General features: G+C 44.0%; 1 protein-coding gene across 1 annotated transcript in view; it reads left to right on the forward strand.

The window, feature by feature from the left end:
• The first annotated feature begins 5093 nt into the window (after positions 1-5093).
• Positions 5094-24315, forward strand: part of ITIH6 (inter-alpha-trypsin inhibitor heavy chain family member 6) — a 32516-nt gene continuing 13294 nt past the window's right edge. Inside the window, 10 exon segments of the mRNA XM_070291183.1 lie at positions 5094-5195; positions 7520-7602; positions 7604-7687; positions 14486-14552; positions 14555-14598; positions 14700-14742; positions 15416-15530; positions 17983-18175; positions 20694-20704; positions 23998-24113. Of these exon segments, the coding sequence (XP_070147284.1) occupies positions 5094-5195; positions 7520-7602; positions 7604-7687; positions 14486-14552; positions 14555-14598; positions 14700-14742; positions 15416-15530; positions 17983-18175; positions 20694-20704; positions 23998-24113 (858 nt within the window).

Raw genomic sequence — 24315 nt, forward strand, 5'->3', positions numbered from 1 at the left:
CTTGCATCTTCACCATTTGACTAGAGAGATTTCCCACCATCTTCTCTCCTTGTGAACTTTTGAAATCTTTTGATCTTCAGCCTCTGCTCAGAAACTCTGAACAAACCTAGGTCACTGGGTCCCAGATGGGTTTCCAGCATTCACGGATCAGCAGGCAAATACCTGCAATCACATAGATCCTACATATTTACTTGGAACAAAGATGAAAAGCTGAGTTATCACCAGGTAGCTTTGTTCAGGAGATAAGGAAAGGCAAGCTAAAGACTGCTTAATACAGAATGTCAAAGAATGAAACTGCCAAATACTGGAGCAGTCAAGGTTTCAGACCCCTAAAGTTTACGTGGAAAGCCCAGAATATCCTCACCACCAGTCCTCTCCTAACACATTTCCCTTCCCCCAAACTATATAAAATCAGTACCTCTGAATGTTGGAAAATTCTCAAAGCTGGGAGCAAGTGGCAAAGATTTCCTTCCAAGGCTACCTACTACTTCTTTAGTCATCTAAGTTGTACAGCACAGCATAGCAATCAAGTTAATATTGACCATCAGACTTTCTTGCTCTTCACATTTCCTAAGCTGTTCGCATCACTGGGACAGGCTTCCTAACCAACCCTTCTCCTGGACCCCAATCCATATCTCTGTTGGACTCTTTCTGTTCCCAACACACAGAGAGAGCAGCTACCCTCCTTTCCATTTCCAGGCTCATGTGCCCTCTCCTTTGAGCTGCTAGTGAACTCTCATTGTTTTCTCCCTTTTATGTACAGGGCAATTTAATTCAATTTGTATCACTTTAAGCCCTGAGAGCTATTGTTTCCACAACCAAAATGACTACATTTTGTTAAACAAAAGGCAAATTTCCCTTAGACAAGGAAACTAGCTACCCACTTTTGGACTAACCCTTCTCCTCTTTTCTTTGCACACACCTGTGAGGCAGGTTCAGGCCTCACATGCAAACACTGAACACCAACTATATATTAGGCACCTCTACAGAGGTGGCTTTTTCTCTTCAGGGGCTTACATTTCTACTGTATGAGCACTAGCCTCACTTTACAAAGGACAAATCGGGGGTAAGGGAGGTAACTTGCCCATGACAGATCAACTAGTGAATGGAAGAAAAAAAACTTGAACCCAGGTCATTGTGATGCCAAATACCAGAGACTTTACCACTATATGGGATATTAAGTCCCATAATATCCTTTCCAACCCTCTTCATGAACATATGCAAGGCACATTACAATATGATTTTCCTTTCCAGAGGGCAAGTCTAATTGGATATCCACATACCCTTTCTGATATTGTCATAAAGTATCATAGGATATATAATTATTTTGTTGTAAAATCATTATAAACTTTTAGGATCTTATTTTTATTAGAATAATGCACATACAAGGCAAAAATCAAACAGTATGGAAGAAGAATATGCTAAAAATGAATAGTTCCCTGCCTTGACCCTCCTCATCCCACCCCTTCAAAGCAAACTTTTAACAGTTCTTGCACTTAGTTCTGTTGGTGGTTGCCTTACAACTCTAGATAACACCTATATACTTTATCTTTTGGTTTATAAAATTCAGACAATATCCTATTGACTCCCAAGTATGACAATGAGGGCTTTGCTTATGTGCACTGCCTCACTTTTCCCTTGACTCCCGTGCAATGTTTAACATTGATATTCCTCTTTTGTTCCTAGTTGACTTTGTAACTTGAAAAGACTATATACTTAAACTTTATTCCATTTATTTTTGACAGATAATTTTGGCCACCCACTTTTTTTTTTCTTTATTTTACTTTACAATACTGTATTGGTTTTGCCATACATTAACATGAATCTGCCACGGATGTACATGAATTCCCAATCCTGAACCCTCCTCCCACCTCCCTCCCCATACCATCTCTCTGGGTCATCCCAGTGCACCAGCCCCAAGCATCCTGTATCCTTTTTAAGACAAGGATATTAGAATTACCACCCTCCCTCTACCATTCAATGATCCACATTGTCAGTCTCATCTTTCCTTTGCATTGTCTAGGTTATTAACATTTACATTCTACATTCTGTTCTGCATCCACATCCAGGTCTTCCCTGCTTTGTCCCCAGATTGACTATAAAACTTGAAAACCAATAAACAGCATCTACACTATCATGACTATTTTTCAAAACCAAGCTAAGTGGTGAGCCTGGAATACAGTTCCTTCTCTACAAGTCCAACATCACAATATCTGGGCATCTTAAAAGAGAATGTTTCTACTATTAAGTCCAGAAGGAGTCCCTCTCGTATTCCATCAGCTGCTTATAATCATGTTGCATTTCATTTAGCTTTGTAGTTAGCCCATGATTTTCTTGAACAGTTACACACACACACAAACACATACACATAAATTTTCTAATAGCCTTTCTTTTTTCTTTGAATTGTTTGCCTTTGTTGTATTCATTCTTTCAGCAAATATTTATTGAGTATCTACTATGTGCCAGGCACTGTTCTAGAATCTGAAGATACAGCAGTGAAATAGACAGACATCCTTGTCCCCATGGAGTAATATTCTAGTGAGGAAGAAAGAAAATAATCAGCTAAATAAGTGTAATATATAACAAGTTTAAGTTTGATTAGTGCCATGGAGAAAAAAAATCAGGGAAAAAAGGACAGGGAATGCCAGTGAGAGTGGGAGGTTATGGCAATTTTAAATAGGTTGGTCAGGGAAAGATTCACTGAAAAGGTAGCACATGAACAAAAACTTGCATGAAGTGAGAGAGCTAGCCAAGTGGATACTGGTGGAAAGAACATTCCAAATAGAAAGAACAGTCAATGCAAAGGCCCTAGAGCAGGACTGTGCCTAGCATTGCCTGCTGCTTGTCATTTTTTGAAGAATATAAAAGTCAGTGTTGCTAGACAGGTGGAGGAAGGCAAAGAGGGAAGTAACAGAAAATGAGGCCAGATAGGCAATGAGTGCTTACTCTTATAGCAACCCCCCCCCAACCCCTGGTCCATGAAAGGCACAGTGGGATCTACAGGAGTGTTTTGAGCAGAGATGGGAGAATATCTGACTTGAGTTTTTAAAGGTTCCCTCTGTTGTGCAGATATACTGGTGAAGTGGGTGGGGCAGGGGGTGGGGAATGACAAAATAGGAAACTTGAAGACCTGTAAGGAGGCTGTAGCAGTAACTGCTTGGGTTGGATCCACTGTTTCCTGGGTTCATTTTTCTGGGGACCTATTCTGGAGATCCTTCTTCAACTTTGGAAAATTAACTTCTAATATGTTTTTGACAAATTGTCCTTCATTTTTTCTGTTCCCTCTGGCTAAAACTCCTGGTATTCAGATGCTGAACCTGCTGGATTAATCTTCATCTCTTAAACTTTCTCTTGTGCGTTGTGTTTCTTTGTGTCTTTTTGCCCTAAATCCTGGGAAATTTTCTCAATTTTATTTCCCAGTCCTTCTGTTGCTTTTCTTTTAATTTCAGCAACTTATTTCCACTCCTGAGTCTTTCTTTTCTCTGATTGTTCCTGTTCTGTGGCATTTTGTTCTTGTTTTATTTCTGTTTTATCCTCTTGAATTTTGCTGAAGATCATTTCTTTTATGAAATTCTCTTTTCTTTCAAAAATTTCCAAATTTCTCTGGGGTCAGTTGCTCCATTTGATTACTTCAGTCTTTTGCTTTCATACTGCAGGTTCCCTTAATTTGCCTGAGGACCCCTGGTTATCCATCCCAGTTAAGGGAAAAGGACTGGTAGCTAGTTATTATATAAGCAAGACTGTATTCTAGCTAGGGCTCTCTCCCATGAGGGAATTCTGACAGGAAACCTCTTGTGGACTTGGGAGAGGTGGCAATTAACAAGTCATGGATCACCCAAATACAAGAATGAGGAGGCTTTGTTCTGTGGTACCAAAAGCCATAGTAGAAGTCTGAATGTTCCCTATGCAGTTTGTAAAATGTCATTAGAGATTTTGCCTGAAGGTAAGTGCTGGAGCTATATGTTTTCTATGTGAGTGGAAAGGGCAGAGAGATAGGGGTTCTGATTGATGCTGATGTCTTGTGTGCAAATCTTCAAGTAATTTTCTTTCTAGGCTCCACTTCTCACTCTTGCCCTCCACAATTCCTACAGACACAGTCCAGAGCACCTCTGGGTTCCCACAGACAGACTGATGCCAATCAATTCAGCATCTCCACACCCCTCCCCAACCTAGGTCTCTGGAAGGAGTTTCCCATACTTTTGAGCTCAATCAGGCCTCATCCCTCTCTAGTCCTAGAAGCTAATGTTCATTGAACACTTACTGTGTGTCAAGCATTCTGAAAGTACAAACTTAGTTAATCTTCATGACAACTTTATGAAGTAGGTGCTATTATTATTCTCATTATATAGGTAAGGAAACAGAGTACAGAGCAATTAATTAAGTTTCTCAATATTACACTGTCAGTAAGTGGCAGAATCAAGACAAACCCAGATGGTCTGAGTCCAGCAGTTCTATTTTGAACCATTATCTTATTTTCTCAGTCCTGCTCTAGACTGTCTGGGCCTCTGACTATTCTGCACATTGTAAGTTTCATGTCTATGAGAGTCTTAATTTTTATGGGACCATAAGTCCTTCCTGTCTCAAGGCTAAAATCTGTGTCAGAAAGGACCAGGACTGGGGCCTTGCCCCACCAACCCCTTTCTCATATCTGCTGTTGCTGCTGCTGCTAAGTCACGTCAGTCGTGTCTGACTCTGCTGCTACTTTTTAAAGATGATCTGTGCTAAGTGACCTTTCTCTGGCCTCAGTTATTGGGCTCCTGTGGATGTTTATAGGAAAGAAAAACCCCACCCTGAGCCAACCCAGCAAACAGCCCCAGAACTCTAGTATGTTTAGTTTCCATTCATCTTACGGCTAGATGACGGGAATAAGGGAGACATGGAACTGGCCCCTCTCCAGGCAAGATGCCAGCCGCAGCTCTTGGACAATCCTGGCTTATGTGTATTCAATGCCACATTCAGAGCCTTCCTCACCCTCCAGGATAGTCCCTTCCTCTCAAGAGAAAGGATACCTGGAGACTTAAAAGAGCGCAAGTTTGGAGATTGGGCTCAGACCTTCTGGACATGAACAACAGCACCAGGCCAGAGGCATCATCATGTCTAAGTGGAGATGCTTCATCCACATCAGCTTTTTGTTGACCGTTCTCCTGGAACTGATATACTAGGGTCCTTCTGGGCCCTCTTCATCAAGCACAAAGGTTGGTTCTGGGTTGATGGAACAGAGATCTTGGATTTGCAAGGAAATTAACTCCTTGAGGGCAAGAGGGGATGGTTATTTAGCCTGCTTTCTCAGTCCTAGGAATCTAAGGCCAGAGGGAAGAGTTAACTATTTTCTGAGCACATGTCAGTTGCTGCACCAGGGATTTTAGAGTTATTATTTAAATGAGTCCTTACAGCTTCCCTGTGAGCTAATTTCTACTATTATCCCTGTCACATAGAGAGGAAACTGAGGCTCAGTTTCTGAGATTAAGTACAGGAAGTGGTAAAACCTGAATTTGATTCTAGGTCCATCTGGTCACAAATGCCCTCACTTCCCACTGCCCCACATTGAGAATGAACTAGATATGTGGGTAGATGGAGGGATCATAGCTTCAGAAAAGGTGAGGAAGGAGATTGATATGTTACTTGCTGTGTGGATTTGGGTGCTGGGCCCAGTTAACACATCCGTACAATATGAACAAAAATATTATGTAGACCATACAGCCAAGATGAGGATTAAGTAAGATCATGGGTGCCAAATGCTTATCTTGCTTTCAGTGCCTGATTGCACTTATCAGGTGTAACTCTCTTTTTTTCTGTCTGTATCTTTTGGCCATGCCTTGCTACAGGCTTATTTGCAGATTGAACTTCTATGCAGAGTACATCATGCAAAATGCCAGGCTAGATGAAGCACAAGCTGGAATCAAGATTGCTGGAGAAATATCAGCAACCTCAGATATGTAGATGACATCTTAATGGCAGAAAGTGAAGAGGAACAAAAGAACCTCCTGATGAAGGTATACAAGGAGAGTGAAAATGCTGGCTTAAAGTTCAACATTCAAAAAACTAAGATCATGCATCTGGCCCCATCATTTCATAGCAAATAGATGGGGGTGGGGAATGGAAACAGTGAGAGACTTTATTTTCTTGGGCTCCAAAATCACTGTGGACAGCGACTGCAGCTATGATATTAAAAGATGCTTCCTCCTTGGAAGAAAAGTTATGACAAACCTAGACAGCATATTAAAAAGCAGAGACATCACTTTACCAATAAAAGTCCATCTAGTCAAAGCTATGGTTTTTCCAGTAATGTACAGATGTGAGAGTTGGACCATAAAGAAGACTGAGAATCAAAGAATTGATGCTTTCAAACTGTGGTGCTGAAGAAGACTTGAGATTCCCTTGGACAGCAAGGAGATGAAAAGAGTCAATCCTAAAGGAAATCAACCCTGAATGTTCATTAGAAGAACTGATGCTGAAGCTGAAGCTCCAATACTTTAGCCACCCGAGGTGAAGAGCTGACTCATTTGGAAAAGACCCTGATGTTGGGAAAGATTGAAGGTAGGAGGAGAAGGGGGTGACAGAGGATGAGATGGTTGGATGATATCATCAACTCAATGGACATGAGTTTGAGCAATATCTGGGAGATAGTGAAGGACATGGAAGCCTGGTGTGCTGCAGTCCATTGAGTAGCAAAAATTCGGACACAACTGAGTGACTGAACAACAACAATGCAACATGCAGGATACTAGTTTTCTAACCAGGAATAGAACCTGCACCCCTGCAGTGGAAGCACAGAGTCTTAACTACTGGACAGCCAGGGAAGTACTCAGGTACAATTCTTTACACTTGAGTTCCTATAAAGGGAACTGAGAAAGGAACTGTTAGTTTCTCAGTTGTGTCTGACTCTTTGCTACCCTGTAAACAGTAGCTTGCCAAGCTCCTCTGTCCATGGGATTTCCCAGACAAGAATTCTGAAATAGGTTGCCATTTCCTTCTCCAGGGGATCTCCCCAAGCCAGGGATTGAGGGTCTTCTGCATTGCAGGCAGATTCTTTACCATCTGAGCCACCAGGGAAGGCTTTTTAAAAAGGGGAATAGATATGGTGATATAGAGATAGACACATATATCACAGTGTCTTATATGGAGTAGAGCTCAAAGAATGACAGCCACTCTGTTATATTCTAAAGCCTTGCTACTCAAAGTAAAATTCACAGAGAAGGAGCATCAGCATCACATGGGAGTTTGTTACAAAGTCAAAATCTCAGTCTCCACCCTAGACTGGCTAAATCAGAATCTGCATTTTAAAAAGATACAAGAAATTCATGTGCACATTACAGTTGGAGAAGGACTTGTCCCTTGATTTGTGATCTTCTGTGAGTCTTCTGTTCTGAGACTTTGCAAAGCTCAGTCAAATATTAGGCAGATTCACAAAATGAATGAGAGAGTGTGTTTTCTCTCTTCTCTGGGCCTCAGTTTCTAAACCTGTACTTTCAGGCTTGTCCAGGAGCCCTGGGCCAAGGATAGAGTCTACCTAACCCAGCTTCCTGTTTTCCCTCCACTGTTGATGAAAAGCTATTCCATGCATTTTATCATCGTTTCCCACTATGCCCACAGCTTGGTCACCTCTGTTCAGGCCCCATGCCAAGGCCCATGAAGCCATCTTGGACCTGGATCTGCCTCACTTTGCTTTTATCTCCAATCTTACCATGTAAATCTGCTTCCAAAATCACTGTTTTATTCATATGTGCAAACATTTATTCATTCTTTTGTTCATTCTTTCACCAAGCATAGTGATAAAGAGAATACACTCTCGAGTTTGAATCCTGGTTCTGCCAGCTATGGGACTCAGGACAAGTCATGTCATTTATCAGCATCTAATTTTACATATCTGTAAAATGGGGATAAGATTGAACCTACTTGTGAGGATTAAATGAACTAATATATGTGAAAATATATGCTAAAATTAGTGGCAGGCAGATAATATGTCCTTGATAATATTTGTTTGATTATTTTTTAACCAAACACTTCTTGAGGCTGACTTTGTGACTTAAACTGGGCTTGGTATTATGGAAAGAGGAAGATTAATTGCAGTGGTCCTGCTTCCAAAGAGTTCAAAATCTAACGGGGGAAATAAAAATGAAAACAGATAATTTTAATGAAGTATGCTGGGAAGAAAGAGAAGCAAGAATGTGAAATAGTAGGAATGGTGAGGCCAACCAGGAGACAATGGTCAGTTTCCCTGCCCCATACCAATGACAAAAATGACACCTAAACTGAGTTTTGAAGTATGAGCTGTCATCAGGAAAACAGGGTGAGGGCAGGGCTGGGGAATCCAGGCAAAAGGAGCACGGGAACAAATATTTCCTCATTAGGGGACTGGAAGGCCTTGAGTGTCACTGGAGTGTACAGCACAAGCAGTGGTAGAGAGTGGTCAAAAGTGAGACTGGAGAGGTAAGGAAGAACTATGTGGTAGAGGGCAGCTGAGTACCTGGCACTTACTTGATGGTCTCCAAACCATCTTATCTGTTTGTACATCCATTAGAAAAAACTTGATCATGTACTTCCTAAGTATATATTATTTATTAATTTATATCATCTATAAATATACTACTCAGCAAATAGGTTTATCGTGAAGCAAACAAAAATATAAGGAGCTCGGAACAACAACCACATAAGAGCTGCTGAGCACTAGAGCAGTGCAGTGGGCTGGGATTTGAGAAACCATAAGGAGGGAGAAACAACCTGGTGCATACATGTGGGGAGTAAGTAAACATAGAAGGTGCCACCTGATTTCAGCTTGTCTGACCTTGTAGATGACAGTGCCTTCTTTGAGATGGTAAATGTAAGAGGAGGGGCAAATAAGAAGAAGCTTACTGGGGCTTCACTGGCTTATAGAATACCTTAATATGAATTAGAAAATGGCTCCTGGCTTGTAACTCAGATTTAGCAGATGAGTGAGTTCAGCACGGGCAGAGATTTTGCCTTTGCTCAGATCCCTCACGAGAGGTGGGCTTTGTGCTATAAAGAATCTATAAGCCTCTATTAACAGCAGCCCTAGGGCTTGAGCTCTGTCATCAGGAACCTCCTGGCCTTGGTGGACAGATGGCACTCCCCTAAAGAGAGGAAAGGTTGGAGGAGGTAGGCAGTGTGCCCCTGCCTAGGGAGTTTATGGGAAAAGTGCTAAGGTATTAAAGAGGGCTTCCTGGAAGCATGATTTCCAAATAGGTAAGATTGGAAGGAACCAGGATCACTGTACATGGATAATTCAGGAAAATCAAAGGCAAAATGATGGCATGGGTTTGGCATATGAGGACTAACCAGGGAGGTTGCTGATCAAATGATGCAAGAGCTAAGCAGTCAGACAGAATGTGGAGTTTTGCTCTACTAGAAAAAAAAAAATCCAAAATAGTTTTTTTTTTTTTTAAATTAAGCAAAGTAGGCTGGAGGAAATGCTCTTGGACAGACTCCATAGAAAGTATGCTTGCTGGAGGCAGCACACACAAAGAGGTCCAAGTGTGCTGCTGCCTGACTAGCTCCACCCTACACCCCCACAATCCACCAGGAGACCTTAGGGCAATGCCAGCTCAGCCCACCCCCGCATGAGCCTAGCCACAGCAATAGTCTGTTTCAGCTGCCTAGAAACACTTCCTGCCTGAATGGTCTCTTCTGCAGGTTGCAAATGCTCCTCAAGTGTTCCTAGAAACTGCTGCTTTGGGCAAATAAGTTCATTCCATCCCAACCACTTCCTGGTATGTGTGCATTAGTTTATCCATTTGTAAAATAGAAACTGTTGTTCCTGCTTCTTACAGAATTACAGTAATATTTTTTAAGACATTGAACTATCTATCACTCCTCAAAAACCAGGTCTGACCCATCCCCACTTCAAGATTTATCTAGGACTCCCATTCTCCATATGAAGTTGTCAGTGCCATATGAGCTCATTGATTCTGGTGTTCAAAGCTCTCTATTGTCTAGGCCTACCCAACCACTCCAGAGTACTCTCCATAACTCCTTTCCCTACCTCTCTGCTCCATCCAAATCTAACTTTTTTATTCCCTAAAACATGGTCCTTGTGTTTTCTTGCTGTCTGTGGGGAATGCCCATTCCAGAAATAATTGTTGAATGCCTGTTATGTGCCAGGCAGCATTCCAGGCACTTGGGATACAGCAGCAATTAAGACAGACAAAATCCCTGTCCTCAAGGAGCTTACAGCCCAGTAGAGAAAATAGAAAAGGGAAAAATAAACAAAAAAGTATATGTCAGTTTGTGAATGAGAAGTGCTACGAAGAAATAGAAAGTAGAGCAAGGGAGATAAAGAGTAGAAAGATGCTGATTTAGTGATCAAGGAGGTCTCTCTGAGGAAATGACATTTGAACAAAGACATAAAAGAAGAAAGAAAATAAGATTTGTGAATATCTAGAGGAAGAGTGTTCCAAGCAAAGGCTTTTAAACAGGAGTATGCTGAAAAAATTTTCAAGAAACAGCAAGTAGGTCTTTGTGGCTGGAGAAGAATGAATGATGGGAAGAGAAGGAAGAGATAGAGTTAAGGAGGTGACAGTAAGCCAGAAAGCATAGGGCCATAGAGGTCCTGGGAGGACTTTGGCTTTTACTCTGAGTTGAGACAAGAACCACAGAGAGTTTTGAGCAAAGAAGGGACATGGCCTGACTTAGGATTTAATAGGATCTGTCTAACTGCTGTGAAGAGAACAGATAATAAGGCAGCAAGACTTAGAGAGGGAAGCCAGTTAGTATAAATACTGCATTTATCCAAGCAAGAAAGAGATTCCCTGGTGGCTCAGTGAAAAAGAATCCACCTGCACTGCAGGAGACGTGGATTCAATCTCTGGGTCTAGATGATCCCTGGAAGAGGAAATGGCAACCCACTCAAGTATTAGTGACTGAGCACACAGGCAAGTATTCTTGCCTGGGAAATCTTATGGACAGAGGAGCCTGGCAGGCTACAGACCATGGGGTCTCAAAACATTTGGATACGACTTAGCAAATAACAACAACAAAACAAGAAATGTTGGTAGTTTAGACTAGAGTAGTAACTGTGGGAGTAGTGAGAAGTAGATTGTTGTTGTATCTAAAGATAGGGTCAAAATTTCTTGATGGATTAGGAGTAGAGCATGAGAGGAAGAAGGGAGTCAAACATGACTCTAAGATTTTCAGTGGAACAACTCTTTCCTGAGATAAGGAAAACAGGGGAGGAGTGGAATTGGGAGGCAGGGGAGATACAAGGAACTCAGTTTGGGATACCTTAAGCTTTAGGTGCTTAGTGGAAATGCTAGTGAAATGTAAAATAAACAACATATAGGTCTGGATATCAGAAGACATGTCCATACTAGAGATACAGATTTGGGAGTCAACTGTGTACAAATGATATTTAAAGTCATGGAACTAGATAACGTCACCTACAGAGTGACTGTAGAAAGAACAGAGGAGAGGAAGGGGAGGTCTAGAATAGAACCTCCGAGTGTCCCAAAGATTTAGACTCAAGAAGAGAAGGAGCCAATAAAGGGGACTGAAAAGTTATGGCCAGAAATGATCATCTGTCCAAATCTTCCTTGATTTAACCTCCCACCCAACCAAGGCTGTCTCCTCTAGGACCTTTTCTGGAAGACTTGAGCAAAGGTGCTCCCTTCTTTGAACTCCATTATATTTCACTACCTTTCTTAGAGCACCAGGAAAAATGAAGGTGAAACAAGCCTGAGTATCTCATCGGTCTCTGAGCCCCCTAAGGTCAAGGTCAAGCCCCCTAAGGTGAAGATCAAACTTAGATGCCTTTCCAGTAATTTGCATTCTGCTTTAACAATTTTTACTGCCTGTGCTACCACTGTATTATTTACTTAATACAGTTTCTTTAAATAGATACACTTTTTAATATTACTTGTTCAGTTCAATTCAGTCGCTCAGTCATGTCTGACTCTTTGCAACCCCATGAATTGCATCAGGCCAGGCCTCCCTGTCCATCACCAACTCCCAGAGTTCACCTAAACTCATGTCCATTGAGTCAGTGATGCCACCCAGCCATCTCATCCTCTGTCGTCCCCTTCTCCTCCTGCCCCCAATCCCTCCCAGCATTCAGAGTCTTTTCCAATGAGTTAAATCTTCGGATGAGGTAGCCAAAGTATTAGGCTTTTAGCTTTAGCATCAGTCCTTCGAAAGAACACCCAGGACTGATCTCCTTTAGGATGGACTGGTTGGATCTCCTCACAGTCCAAGGGACTCTCAAGAGTCTTCTCCAACACCACAGTTCAAAAGCATCAATTCTTCAGCACTTAGCTTTTTACACAGTCCAACTTTCACATCCATACATGACCACTGGAAAGACCATAGCCTTGACTAGATGGACCTTTGTTAGCAAAGTAATGTCTCTGCTTTTGAATATGCTATCTAGGTTCATCATAACTTTCCCTCCAAGGAGTAAGCATCTTTTAATTTCATGGCTGCAGTCACCATCTGCAGTGATTTTGGAGCCCAAAAAAATTAAGTCTGACACTGTTTCCCATCTATTTCCTGGGAACTGATGGGACCAGATGCCCTGATCTTAGTTTTCTGAATGTTGAGCTTTAGGCCAACTTTTTCACTCTCCTCTTTCACATTCATCAAGAGGTTTTTAAGTTCCTCTTCACTTTCTGCCATAAGGGTGGTGTCATCTGCATATCTGAGGTTATTGATATTTCTCCCGGCAATCTTGATTTCAGCTTGTGCTTCCTCCAGCCCAGCGTTTCTCATGATGTACACTGCATATAAGTTAAATAAGCAGGGTGACAATATACAGCCTTGACATACTCCTTTTCCTATTTGGAACCAGTCTGTTGTTCCATGTCCAGTTCTAACTGTTGCTTCCTGACCTGCATATAGGTTTCTCAAGAGGCAGGTCAGGTGGTCTGGTATTTTTATCTCTTTCAGCATTTTCCACAGTTTATTGTGATCCACACAGTCAAAGGCTTTGGCATAGTCAATAAGGCAGAAATAGATGTTTTTCTGGAACTCTCTTGCTTTTCCCATGATCCAGGGGATGTTGTCAATTTGATCTCTGGTTCCTCTGCCTTTTCTAAAACCAGCTTGAACATCTGGAAGTTGACAGTTCACGTATTGCTGAAGCCTGGCTTGGAGAATTTTGAGCATTACTTTAGTAGCGTGTGAGATGAGTGCCCTTGTGTGGTAGTTTGAGCATTCTTTGGCATTGCCTTTCTTTGGGATTGGAATGACAACTGACCTTTTCCAGTCCTGTGGCCACTGCTGAGTTTTCCAAATTTGCTGAGTTATTGAGTGCAGCACTTTCACAGCATCATCTTTCAGGATTTGAAATAGCTCCACTGGAATCCCATCACCTCCACTAGCTTTGTTCGTAGTGATGCTTCCTAAGGCCCACTTGACTTCACATACCAGGATGTCTGGCTCTAGGTGAGTGATCACACAATTCTGATTATCTTGGTTGTGAAGCTCTTTTTTGTACAGTTCTTCTGTGTATTCTTGCCACCTCTTCTTAATACCTTCTGCTTCTGTTAGGTCCATACCATTTCTGTCCTTTATTGACTCCATCTTTGCATGAAATATTCCCTTGGTATCTCTAATTTTCTTGAAGAGATCTCTAGTCTTTCCCATTCTGTTGTTTTCCTCTATTCCTTTGCATTGATCACTGAGGAAGGCTTTCTTATCTCTCCTTGCTCTTCTTTGGAACTCTGAATTCAGATGCTTATGTCTTTCCTTTTCTCCTTTGCTTTTCACTTTTCTTCTTTTCACAGCTATTTGTAAGGCCTCCCCAGACAGCCATTTTGCTTTTTTTGCATTTCTTTTCCACGGGGATGATCTTGATCCCTGTCTCCTGTACAATGTCACGAACCTCTGTCCATAGTTCATCAGGCACTCTATCTATCAGATCTAGTCCCTTAAATCTATTTCTCACTTCTACTATATAATCATAAGGAATTTGATTTAGGTCATACCTGAATGGTCTAGTGGTTTTCCCTACTTTTGTCAATTTAAGTCTGAATTTGGCAATAAGGAGTTGAGGATCTGAGCCACAGTCAGCTCCCAGTCTTGTTACTTGTTAGGCTTATTCTGAGCAACAATATCTATGATCTCATGTTTTCAACATGCTAGTTATATTTTTCATACACATTATAGTAAATATATGGCAACTAAAATAAAAATGTTAAGTTGTATCCCTCCTAAAATTATTTTATGTGCCAAAACAGCAAAATTCATTCAACACTTTGGAAAACATAAAGTCCTAAAACCATTCCACCACATACCAACTGTGTGGTCTCTATTTCCCCACCTGACAAATGGAGATAATGATAACTGCTTCACCTGGTTTTATCTCCCTGGCCTCTCCTGGCCTCTCCTACTCTGGCTTCATGGTTCTATTTTGCCCTTTTTCTCTCCCCACTCCCCATCTTCCTCCTCTGTCTTCTTTGTATATCTCTCTTTATGTCTCTGACCATCTCTTTTTTCTTCAGTTTCCGTCTGTCCTTCCTCTTTTCTGCTCCGTTAGGACCATCAGCAATAAAGTCTACATTGCAGAAGTTGAAAAGAAGGACCAGGCAAAGAAAATCTATGAAGAGAAGCCCATCAGCAAGGAAAAATAGCTGCTCATGTAGGCATCAGGTAGGGCTCCATTCAGTCTGAAACATGACAAGTTCATCTTAGATGTGTGATCAGGGGCTTACAAATGGTCTCACTTGGCCTCAATCTCTGCCTCTGTAAAGTGGGGACAATGATCTCCACTTCGTAGGATTACATGAAGTTGATGTGAGTTAATGAATATCAAAGCCTATAAGACAGGAAGTATTCAATAAATGGGCATTTATTCCTCATTTCCACCTTCCTCCCGCCAGCAGGATGTGGCTTATTTAAGAATTGGCATCTTCCAGTAAAGTTATGTTCAAGGGAGATTTCTCTAAATCGAATCCTGTTCTCTAACTGAGTTTTATTCTGCTGGCAGAAATGTATTGTCTTCCTTCAGGGTTTCCTCTTAGCCTCCAAAAGAGCTTCATCAAGGACAGAATAGGTTTGGCTACTGAATACTGAGGAATTAATGCCATATAAATAAGTTTAATCTAAAGCATGGGGGAGGGGTGAGTGTGAGGAGTTATTTGAAGAGCAAGAGGTATTGTGTATAAATTAAAACTTCATTTTGTAAAACAAATCATTTGCCTTTTATTGTTTTATTGTAGATTCAGATTTTCAATAACGTAGTTTTGTTATGGGTAAATTGCCTTTAATAAAATTTGTTAGGCAGAATATTTAAAGGGGTGAATGAGGGAGAAAGACAGTTTTAAAAGTAGGTAAATACTCACTGTGGGTGAGGGGCTTAGTTGAACTAGAAGTCTGGTCAGTGCTGCTGGGGCCAGAGAGGGGGGCAGGCAAATCTAGATCATCTAACAGCTCCCCTCACCTTCATGAGATCCATTCTCTGGACCAGTACCAGCTGGTGGTGAGCTTGAGGCCTGGCCAATTGGTGAAAAGGCTGAGTGCAGAGGTTACAGTGCTGGAAAAGACAAGCATTGGATATGTTCATGTGCCATCTCTGAGGAAAACTTGCTGGTGCACCAATACCACACAAGTGTGGGGGAAGCACTATGGATCAACCATAAGAGAGGCCTTTCCTGATAAGGAACCTGCCCCTTTTCCATCTGCTTACCTCTGATACCACTTCTATCCTACCTTTTTTTTTTTTTTCCATTCAAGGAGTAGAGGGCATGTTTGAAGTTGAAGATAGCTTGGTTACAAACTTGGTCTCATCTGAACCAGCTGTGTGAAATCATTAACTGTCATATTTCCCACACTGGTGATTTCCCTCCAAAATTGTAAAAAGTGGGGAAGGGGTTCCTGGCTTGGCTCCATAAAATAATGTATTAATAAGGCTAGGGGATTCAGAACCCACACTTGCTTTCCTCTGGAATTACGACTGAAAATGGCAGGCAATGAGATGACAATGTGAAGGATAGGCTGCCCCAGAGGATATCTCAGGCCCTATAGGTCAGAGAAACATCAAGGCTGCCAGCCTTGCTTCAAACTTCATCTCGAGGCATTTGAAGGCCACACTGGCTACAGCAGAATCACTATATGAGCTGTCCAAATATGGGTTCCTGGGCCTCACCCTCCTGGAATCTGCATGAGTAGGTTGTGGAGGGGCCCAGGAATCTATATAATCCATTTATGAGTGAGCTTGATGTCCAGTCATATTGGAGAACCAGTGATCTGGGCTAGAGGCCTCCTCTGAGGGACAAGTGAACAGGCACAGAGAAATCACCTGTGTTATGTGGCCACTCTCACTAAACTGTTTATCTTCGAAGGTCCTACCTAATTTGACCCTGCTCACCCAGAGAGACAGCATGGAATGTGGAGGTGGGGAGACACAGACACAGACCTGGGTTCAAATCCCAGCTTTGACCTTCTGTGAAGGTGAGGCAGCAGGCAAATCACTCACTGGCTCTCCTTCACTTTTCCCATCTGCACAATGAGCATGCACAATCTACAGCCCAGGACCACTGTGAGAATTTGAGAAAATTCCTCCCCTCAAATCACTGGTACCCAGTAATGAAGACCTGATGATAATTGTAATCCTTAGCATTATCAAGAGGTGATTATCAGAGAAGGCAATGGCACCCCACTCCAGTACCCTTGCCTGGAAAATCCCATAGATGGAGGAACCTGGTAGGCTGCAGTCCATGGGGTTGCTAAGAGTTGGACACCACTGAGCGACTTCACTTTCACTTTTCACTTTCATGCATTGGAGAAGGAAATGCATGGCAACCCACTCCAGTGTTCTTGCCTGGAGAATTCCAGGGACGGGGGAGCCTGGTGGGCTGCTGTCTATGGGGTCGCACAGAGTCGGACACGACTGAAGTGACTTAGCAGCAGCAGCATTATCAAACACTTACGAAGATCCAAGTATGGTTCCAAATGATTTACATAAGTGATCTCACGGAATTTGCACTAACTTTATCTATGAAAGAGGAGGTATTATCCTTCCCATGCTACAGATGAGGAGCCTGAGGTGTAGAGAGTGTGAATAACTTGTCCAGGGGCCCACAGGCAGCAACTGAGTCCTTGGAGCCTGCACTCTTAAACGCTAAGCCATAAATGGCAGCTCCCTCTCCCCACCCCTTCTCCTTAAGGGTTAAAACAGAGGGGAGAGCCAATCCTGTGGAGATCAAACAGAACAAAGACCTCTGAAAGGAAGGAAGCCAAGGGAATGTATGTAAGCAGGCGCCTCAGAGAGTATGGGGGCTCAGTTTGCCCCTAAGCTTCCTGACAGCTGTAGCAGGAAAGGGGGTGGGGAGCAGAATTCCCTAGTTTCCATGTTCTGGGCTGGGGGGGGGTCGGGGGCGGGGGGAAGGAGGCACAGACATTTGGACATTTGTCTAAATGGACATTTGTCTTGGACTGAAATTCCAGAGGAGTTGATCTTGTGGCCAGCTCAGCAAACATCCGGGACCAGAAATTCGTCTGTGATTTCACAAGGCGCTAAAAGGCTTATTCACACATCTGATTCTCTGAGAGTCAAAAGGCAGATGGAGGGGAAAAACACATGAAATTCTATCTAGAAGAGAACCTTGCTAGACTGTAAGTTCCCACAGCAGTAAGGGGTGTTGGGGGAGACCGAGTCCCTGTCTGTGTATCTGTCTCTCTCTGCAACACGCACCACAGTCTCTCCGGGAGGAAATCCAGGCTCATGAGGACATGACACTCCTCCAGAGCCTGGGCTCCAGGATGGATGGCAAATGAGCCAGAATGAAGTCGTGAGTGATAGCCAGACTGCCAGAGCCTGGGAGCTGAGTGGGGGCTGGGTCTGTCAGGCTGGGCTTGCTTGGAAGAGGCAGAGTAGGGGCAGCTGATTGTAGGTTTGGGAGAAGCATGTGGTATTTGGGCAGGTGGGGTGGGGGTGTTGCCAGCAAATGGAGCAGCAGGTGGTGCAGAGCTCACATCTCATCCTCCCCAGATATTGCCCCTTTTGATGTCCCTTTACTTGGCTTTCTGCCTGGTGAACTCTTCATACCACCACCCATGCAGGTGAGGCTGACTCGCCCCCATCCACCAGGATTGAGAGGGGAGAGACCTGTGTCCGAATTACCTTCTGTCCATCACTGCAAGACCAGTCTGCCTTCTCCAGCTCAGGGATCATGGCCAACTTTGTGGTCCAGTATATTGTAGAATTGGAGGACATCATAGGAGACAGGCAAATGAGAGGGCCGGCAGAATGGAAAGTGGGCTCAGGAGTCAGACAGTCCTGGGAAACAAGGCGCTGGCCTCCACGAGGTACTTGTTTGTTTCTCCCTGGGGATCAGCGAGGATTAGTGCACACAGACAAGATGGTGTGTAGCAACACATGACTTCACAGCGGGGAAGCCCGTGTACCCCAAAGGCTTAGAGACCTGGAGCTTGAATTCAATAAATTGAACTGAACTCCAGGTAAACACACTCCTAAGTGAAGCAAGCCATAGCCCACTCCTAACCAGTCCTTTTAGGAAGGGAAATATTGGCCAGTGATTAGACTCTCACAGTTTCTGCAGCTCTGATACTCTCATGTTCTCTTGGGTTTTCTGGATGTCTCTACCTTTCAAAAAGCCTTTTAGCCTCTTTTGAGCCATTTGCCTAAACTGGGAGCCCTTAAATTCTGAGCTCACACACTCACAAAGAACATGCCAAGGTCCCGTCCTCTTCCAGAGGAACAGAGGCTGATCCGGGACGCTTGTCTTGACAACAATCGTGTGGCAGCCTGAGATGTCTGGTCCCAGCCTGCTTGTTCCACAGCACCTCTCACTGCCTCCAGCACACAAACCATCCTCCAGCTGCCCCCACACCATGACACATCACACACCATTGTCCCAAAGCACCCGAACCTGCCAAACATCTGTGTCTGAGTATGTGCTCCAACTATCTGCCACCTTGGGAATGTCTTCTTCCTTTGTCCACTGGTGCATGTCCTCCTCATCCTGAAGACCATGCTTCAGTGCTGCAAGCTGCCCGTGGCTCAGATCATGAATTCCTTCTTGCCTAATTCAGACATAAATTGAAAAAAGTAGGGAAAATCACTAGACCATTCAGGTATGACTTAAATCAAATCCCTTCAGATTATACAGTGGAAGTGACAAACAGATTCAAGGGACTAGATCTGATAGACAGAGTGCCTGAAGAACGATGGGCAGAAGTTCATGACATTTACAGGAGGCAGTGATCAAGGCCATCCCCAAGGAAAAGAAATGTGAAAAGGCAAAGTGGCTGTCTGAGGAAACCTTGAAAATAGCTGAGAAAAGAAGAGAAGCTAAAGGCAAAGGAGAACAGGAAAGATATAAGCATCTGAATGCAGAGTTCCAAAGATGAGAAAGGAGATATAAGAAAGCCTTCCTCAGCGATCAATGCAAAGAAATAGAGGAAAACCACAGAATGGGAAAGACTGGAGATCTCTTCAAGAAAATTAGAGATACCAAGGGAACATTTCATGCAAAGATGGGCTCGATAAAGGACAGAAATGGTACGTACCTAACAGAAGCAGAAGGTATTAAGAAGAGGTGGCAAGAATACAGAGAAGAACTGTACAAAAAAGAGCTTCACGACCCAGATAATCACGATGGTGTGATCACTCACCTAGAGCCAGACATCCTGGAATGTGAAGTCAAGTGGGCCTTAGGAAGCATCACTACGAACAAAGCTAGTGGAGGTGATGGGATTCCAGTGGAGCTATTTCAAATCCTAAAAGATGATGCTGTGAAAGTGCTGCACTCAATATGCAGGCAAATTTGGAAAACGCAACAGCAGCCACAGGACTGGCAAAGGTCAGTTTTCATTCCAATCCCAAAGAAAGGCAATGCCAAAGAATGCGCAAACTACCGCACAATTGCACTCATCTCACACGCTAGCAATATAACACTCAAAATTCTCCAAGCGAGGCTTCAACAGCATGTGAACCGAGAACTTCCAAATGTTCAAGCTGGAAAGGTGTTCAAACTTCCATATGTAAATCTGCCTTTAGAAAAGGCAGAGGAACCGGAGATCAAATTACCAACATCCCCTGGATCATAGAAGAAGCAAGGGACCTCCAGAAAAACGTCTACTTTTGCTTTACTGACTCCTCCAAAACCTTTGACTGTGTGGATCACAACAAACTGTGAAAAATCCTTAAAGAGATGGGAATACGAGACTGCCTTAGCTGCCTCCTGAGAAATCTGAAAGCAGGTCAAGGAGCAACAGTTACAACTATACATGGAACAACAGACTGGTTCCAAATGGGGAAAGGAGTATGCAAAGGCTGTACATTGTCACCCTGTTTCCCTTACTTATATACAGAGTACATCATGTGAAATGCCGGGCTGGATGAAGCACAAGCTGGAATCAAGATTGCCAGGAGAAATATCAATAACCTCAGATACACAGATGACACCACCCTTATGGCAGAAAGTGAAGAGGAACTAAAGAGCCTCTTGATGAAAGTGAAGGAGGAGAGTGAAAAAGCTGGCTTAAAACTCAACATTCAGAAAACTAAGATCATGGAATCCAGTCCCATCATTTCATGGCAAATAGATGGGGAAACAATGGAAACCCTGACAGACTTATTTTCTTGGCCTCCAAAATCACTGCAGATGGTGACTGCAGCCATGAAAGTAAAAGACACTTGCTTCTTGGAAGAAAAGGTATCACCAACCTAAATGGCATATTAAAAAGCAGAGATATTACTTTGCCAACAAAGGTCCGTCTAGTCAAAGCTATGGTTTTTCCAGTAGTCATGTATGGGTGTGAGAGTTGGACCATAAAGAAAGCTGAGTGCTGAAGAATCGATGCTTTTGAACTGTGGTGTTGGAGAAAACCCTTGAGAGTCCCTTCAACTGCAAGGACATCAAATCAGTCAATCATAAAGGAAATCAGTCCTGAATAATATTCGTGCTGAAGCTCCAATACTTTGGCCACCTGATGTGAAGAACTGACTCATTGTAAAATACCCTGATGCTGGGAAAGATTGAAGGCAGGAGGAGAAGGGGATGACAGAGGATGAGATGGTTGAATGGCATCACTGACTTGACAGACATGAGTTTGAGCAAGCTCTAGGAGTTGGTGTTGGAGAGGTAAGCCTGGCACATTGCAGTCCATGGGGTCGCAAAGAGTCGGACATGACTGAGTGGCTGAATGGAACTGATACTCCCATCCAGTGTGTGCTCTGATTCCTGCATCCCCAAAACAAGAACCCTTCAATCCACCTACCTACCATTTTATTTGAGCATGCCTGCCTTTCAAAGCCCAACACCCTCACTCCATGAACAGCTAATCCGTTATGGCCTCTACTGCCTGTGTTGGGAACCCTGAAGTGAATCACACACAGGTCTTATTCACTCTCCAGGTGAAATAGAGACATGCAAGAATGACACAAGATGAGAAGTGCTTTGTCAATGACAGCTTAAGTATGATGGATGGAAGCCATTGTGAGGGGTGAGGAGGTCAGAGAGTGCTCCCTGGAGGAAGTAAAGACGTACTGTGGCCTTAAAGAATTCAAAGACATGTGCCAGGTTGGGAAGCACGCTCTCAGAGGCAAAGGCAATCTAGTAAACTGAGGGTTGCATGATACAAAGAATGGAGGTTGGAAAAATCCAGGGTTGTGAAGGGAACTACAAGACGACTGGCGCTCCTGAAGCGTTGATTTGAGGCTCAAGATATGTTCAGAGGTGAGCCTGAGGGCCATGCGTGCTGCAGGGGCTTGATAAGGAATATAAAGTTTATGTTGAGAGGCTTCAGCCATCCAAGGGAATGGGTCCAGTGGTGAGTGGGTATGAATTTGTGGAGGGGGACGAGTGAAGAGCATTGGACTGGAGAAGGACTTGTGGGGTCAGCAATGGAGATTCATGGGTTGAATCCAAGAGAGCTAGAGAGGTGACCCAAGCAGAACGTCTAGAGTCAGAAGAGCAGATCTAGGATGGCAGTTGCTAAAGCAGAGCTTCCCAGTCTAGCAGCTATTGACCTCCACAACCCTTGGGGTATCCAGCCCCACCAACTGACATTGGGCTGTTCAGGGTTCTCAATGCCCACCACTTCCCCCATCGTGCTACACAAATGTAATCATTTTCTTTGCATGCCACGACTGACAAATATTAGGCAACACTGCTTATGGAACACGAGGAGAACATGGAGCTGAAGAAAGAGACTGAACCCCATGGGCCTGAGAGCCTGTAGGAGAATAAGGAGCTTTCGTCATCTCTGAATCCCAGGGGACAAGATTCTTCTAAGGACCAGAAGTGATTGTCAATTGTGAGCAGCATCAGAGAGGTGCAGTCTGAGGAGAACTGAGGTACACCCAGTGAGTTTTCAAACCAACTAGTCATTGCTGCCTTTGGTGAGAGAAGGATCAGTGGTGAGGGTGGGAGCTAGGCTCCAGTAGGCAGCGGAGTAAACTGGAGGTGAGAAGACCATTACAGCTGTGAGTTGGTTACCTTGGCATGCTACCGGGAAGAAAGGAGCTGGTTTGAAGTTTGGGTGGGGTCGGGATGAATGGAGGCGGTCTTAGTGGATGGAAAAGACAGCAACATGTTTAAATTCTAAAGAAGACCCAGTCGGGTGCATGGGTGGGGTTGGAGAGTAGGAGTCTGGCTGGTGGAAGAGGTCCTGGAGGCTGGGCATGCATGGGGTCAGGGAAGGATTGTTTTGTCTTTCAGTAGAGGGATGAGGCATATAGGCATGTGGACCTTGTGCAAGAGTGGAGTGGGCAGTCCAAGGGACATGGCCTGGTGCCCTTACTGTTCTCCTGTGGAGGGAAGGGAGACGGTTCCTGAGAACAGTGTGGCATGATAGCTGAAGGGAGCGTGAGAGGTAATGCCGCTGGTTTATAAGATGTGAGGTGTGGCACCACCAGTGAACCTGGGTGCATGGAGAGGTAGGGATGTGATTTTCCCAGAAGCTCTCACCCGCACAGGTATGGGAAGAACATGGAAAGAGAGCTGGACTCTGCCTGTTGCTTGGGCAGTTGCAGGATGTTTGACTCAGGCCTTTGCCTGTTGGTTGGGCAGTTGCAGGATGTTTGACTCAGGCCTTGGGGGACTGCTGTAGTGTGCAAGGGAAAAGTGCAGACAGAGCCTAAACTTGTGCTTGTGAATTAATCAAAAGGCTGGCATGGAGGAGAAGAGCAAGATGTCCTCCCACCTTCCTTCCTTCTCTCCACTCCCAGCTCCCGCCCTCCAAGAGGGGAGGAGATAGTGTGTCCAGCTTTGTGATCAGAGAATGCCTGAATGTCTGAGAGGAGAATAAGCTGGTTATCCTGGGGCAGAGCCTGCTGCAGGCTTCTGGGCAGCACAGACCCTCTGCAAGCCTATACTTCCTTAGGCTGAGCTGCCACTGGTCCTGGGGGCCCTCCCAACTTCCCTCTCCCTTTCCCCCAGCTGTCCCAGGCGCCAGGCTCTGCAGAAAGAGAGATGGAGTGGGGGAAGGGGGTCAGCAGCCAATCGCAGACCTGATAGCCCAAGGCATCTGCACCTGGTCTAACCAATCCCTTCTGAACAAACTGCTCACTCAGGCTCTGCTCCCTCCTCCCCTCCCTGCTCTGCCCAGCAACAGCAGAAAGCAGGCTGAAGGAGGAGAGGGAGGCCCTGCAAACTCCCAGCCCCTGGCAGCAATGGAGCTGGGCCTCAGACTCACTCTACAGAGAGAGGTTGAAACAGTACTTACAGTTCCTGGAGCCCAGGCAAACTGTCCCTAGGGGCCCTCAAGACTGTGCAAGCCCAGCTCTCACAGACAGGAACTCACATATTATAGAGATCCTGATCCTTGGAGCCTTTGGCCTCAAGCCAGTCTCATTCTCTCCACACTCAGGGGCAGGCCCTGGGCTGGCAGTCTGATCAGCAGAGATACATAGTTCCGGTGGAGGAGATGGATATTGAGCAAGCAATCCCACAAATGCCTGTTTAATGGCAACAGTGGTAAGGCCTAGGAAGGAAAAGCATAGAGTTTTATGTAGCAAAATAGGAGAGGACTTGATTTAGACCCTTTCACAGTCTTTGTTGATTTCATTTCCATTTTCCTCAGATTTACAATGGCTATTTTATTTATGGTTTGCACCCAGAGGCCTTCCACCTGTTGGTAAAAATGTGGAGTTTGTTTTTGACATGAGTGGCTCTATGTGTGGTACCAAGATGAAGCAGGTAACAGGGACCCTGGGGGTCTTTTGTAGCTTTTGATTTAGAAAGCTCAGAAAGCAGAGTGCTCGAACAGTGGTTCCCTGAGACCGGACTCACTGCCATCCCATCACCCTTTGACCTTATAGACCTAGGCCTACCTTAGTGTCTTGTTTCCTTATCAATTAGGACCACCATAAACATGGAGCCAAGTATGACTAATATGCTT

This window comes from Ovis canadensis, chromosome X (assembly GCF_042477335.2).
Source record: "Ovis canadensis isolate MfBH-ARS-UI-01 breed Bighorn chromosome X, ARS-UI_OviCan_v2, whole genome shotgun sequence".
In the NCBI taxonomy this organism is placed as follows: domain Eukaryota; kingdom Metazoa; phylum Chordata; class Mammalia; order Artiodactyla; family Bovidae; genus Ovis; species Ovis canadensis.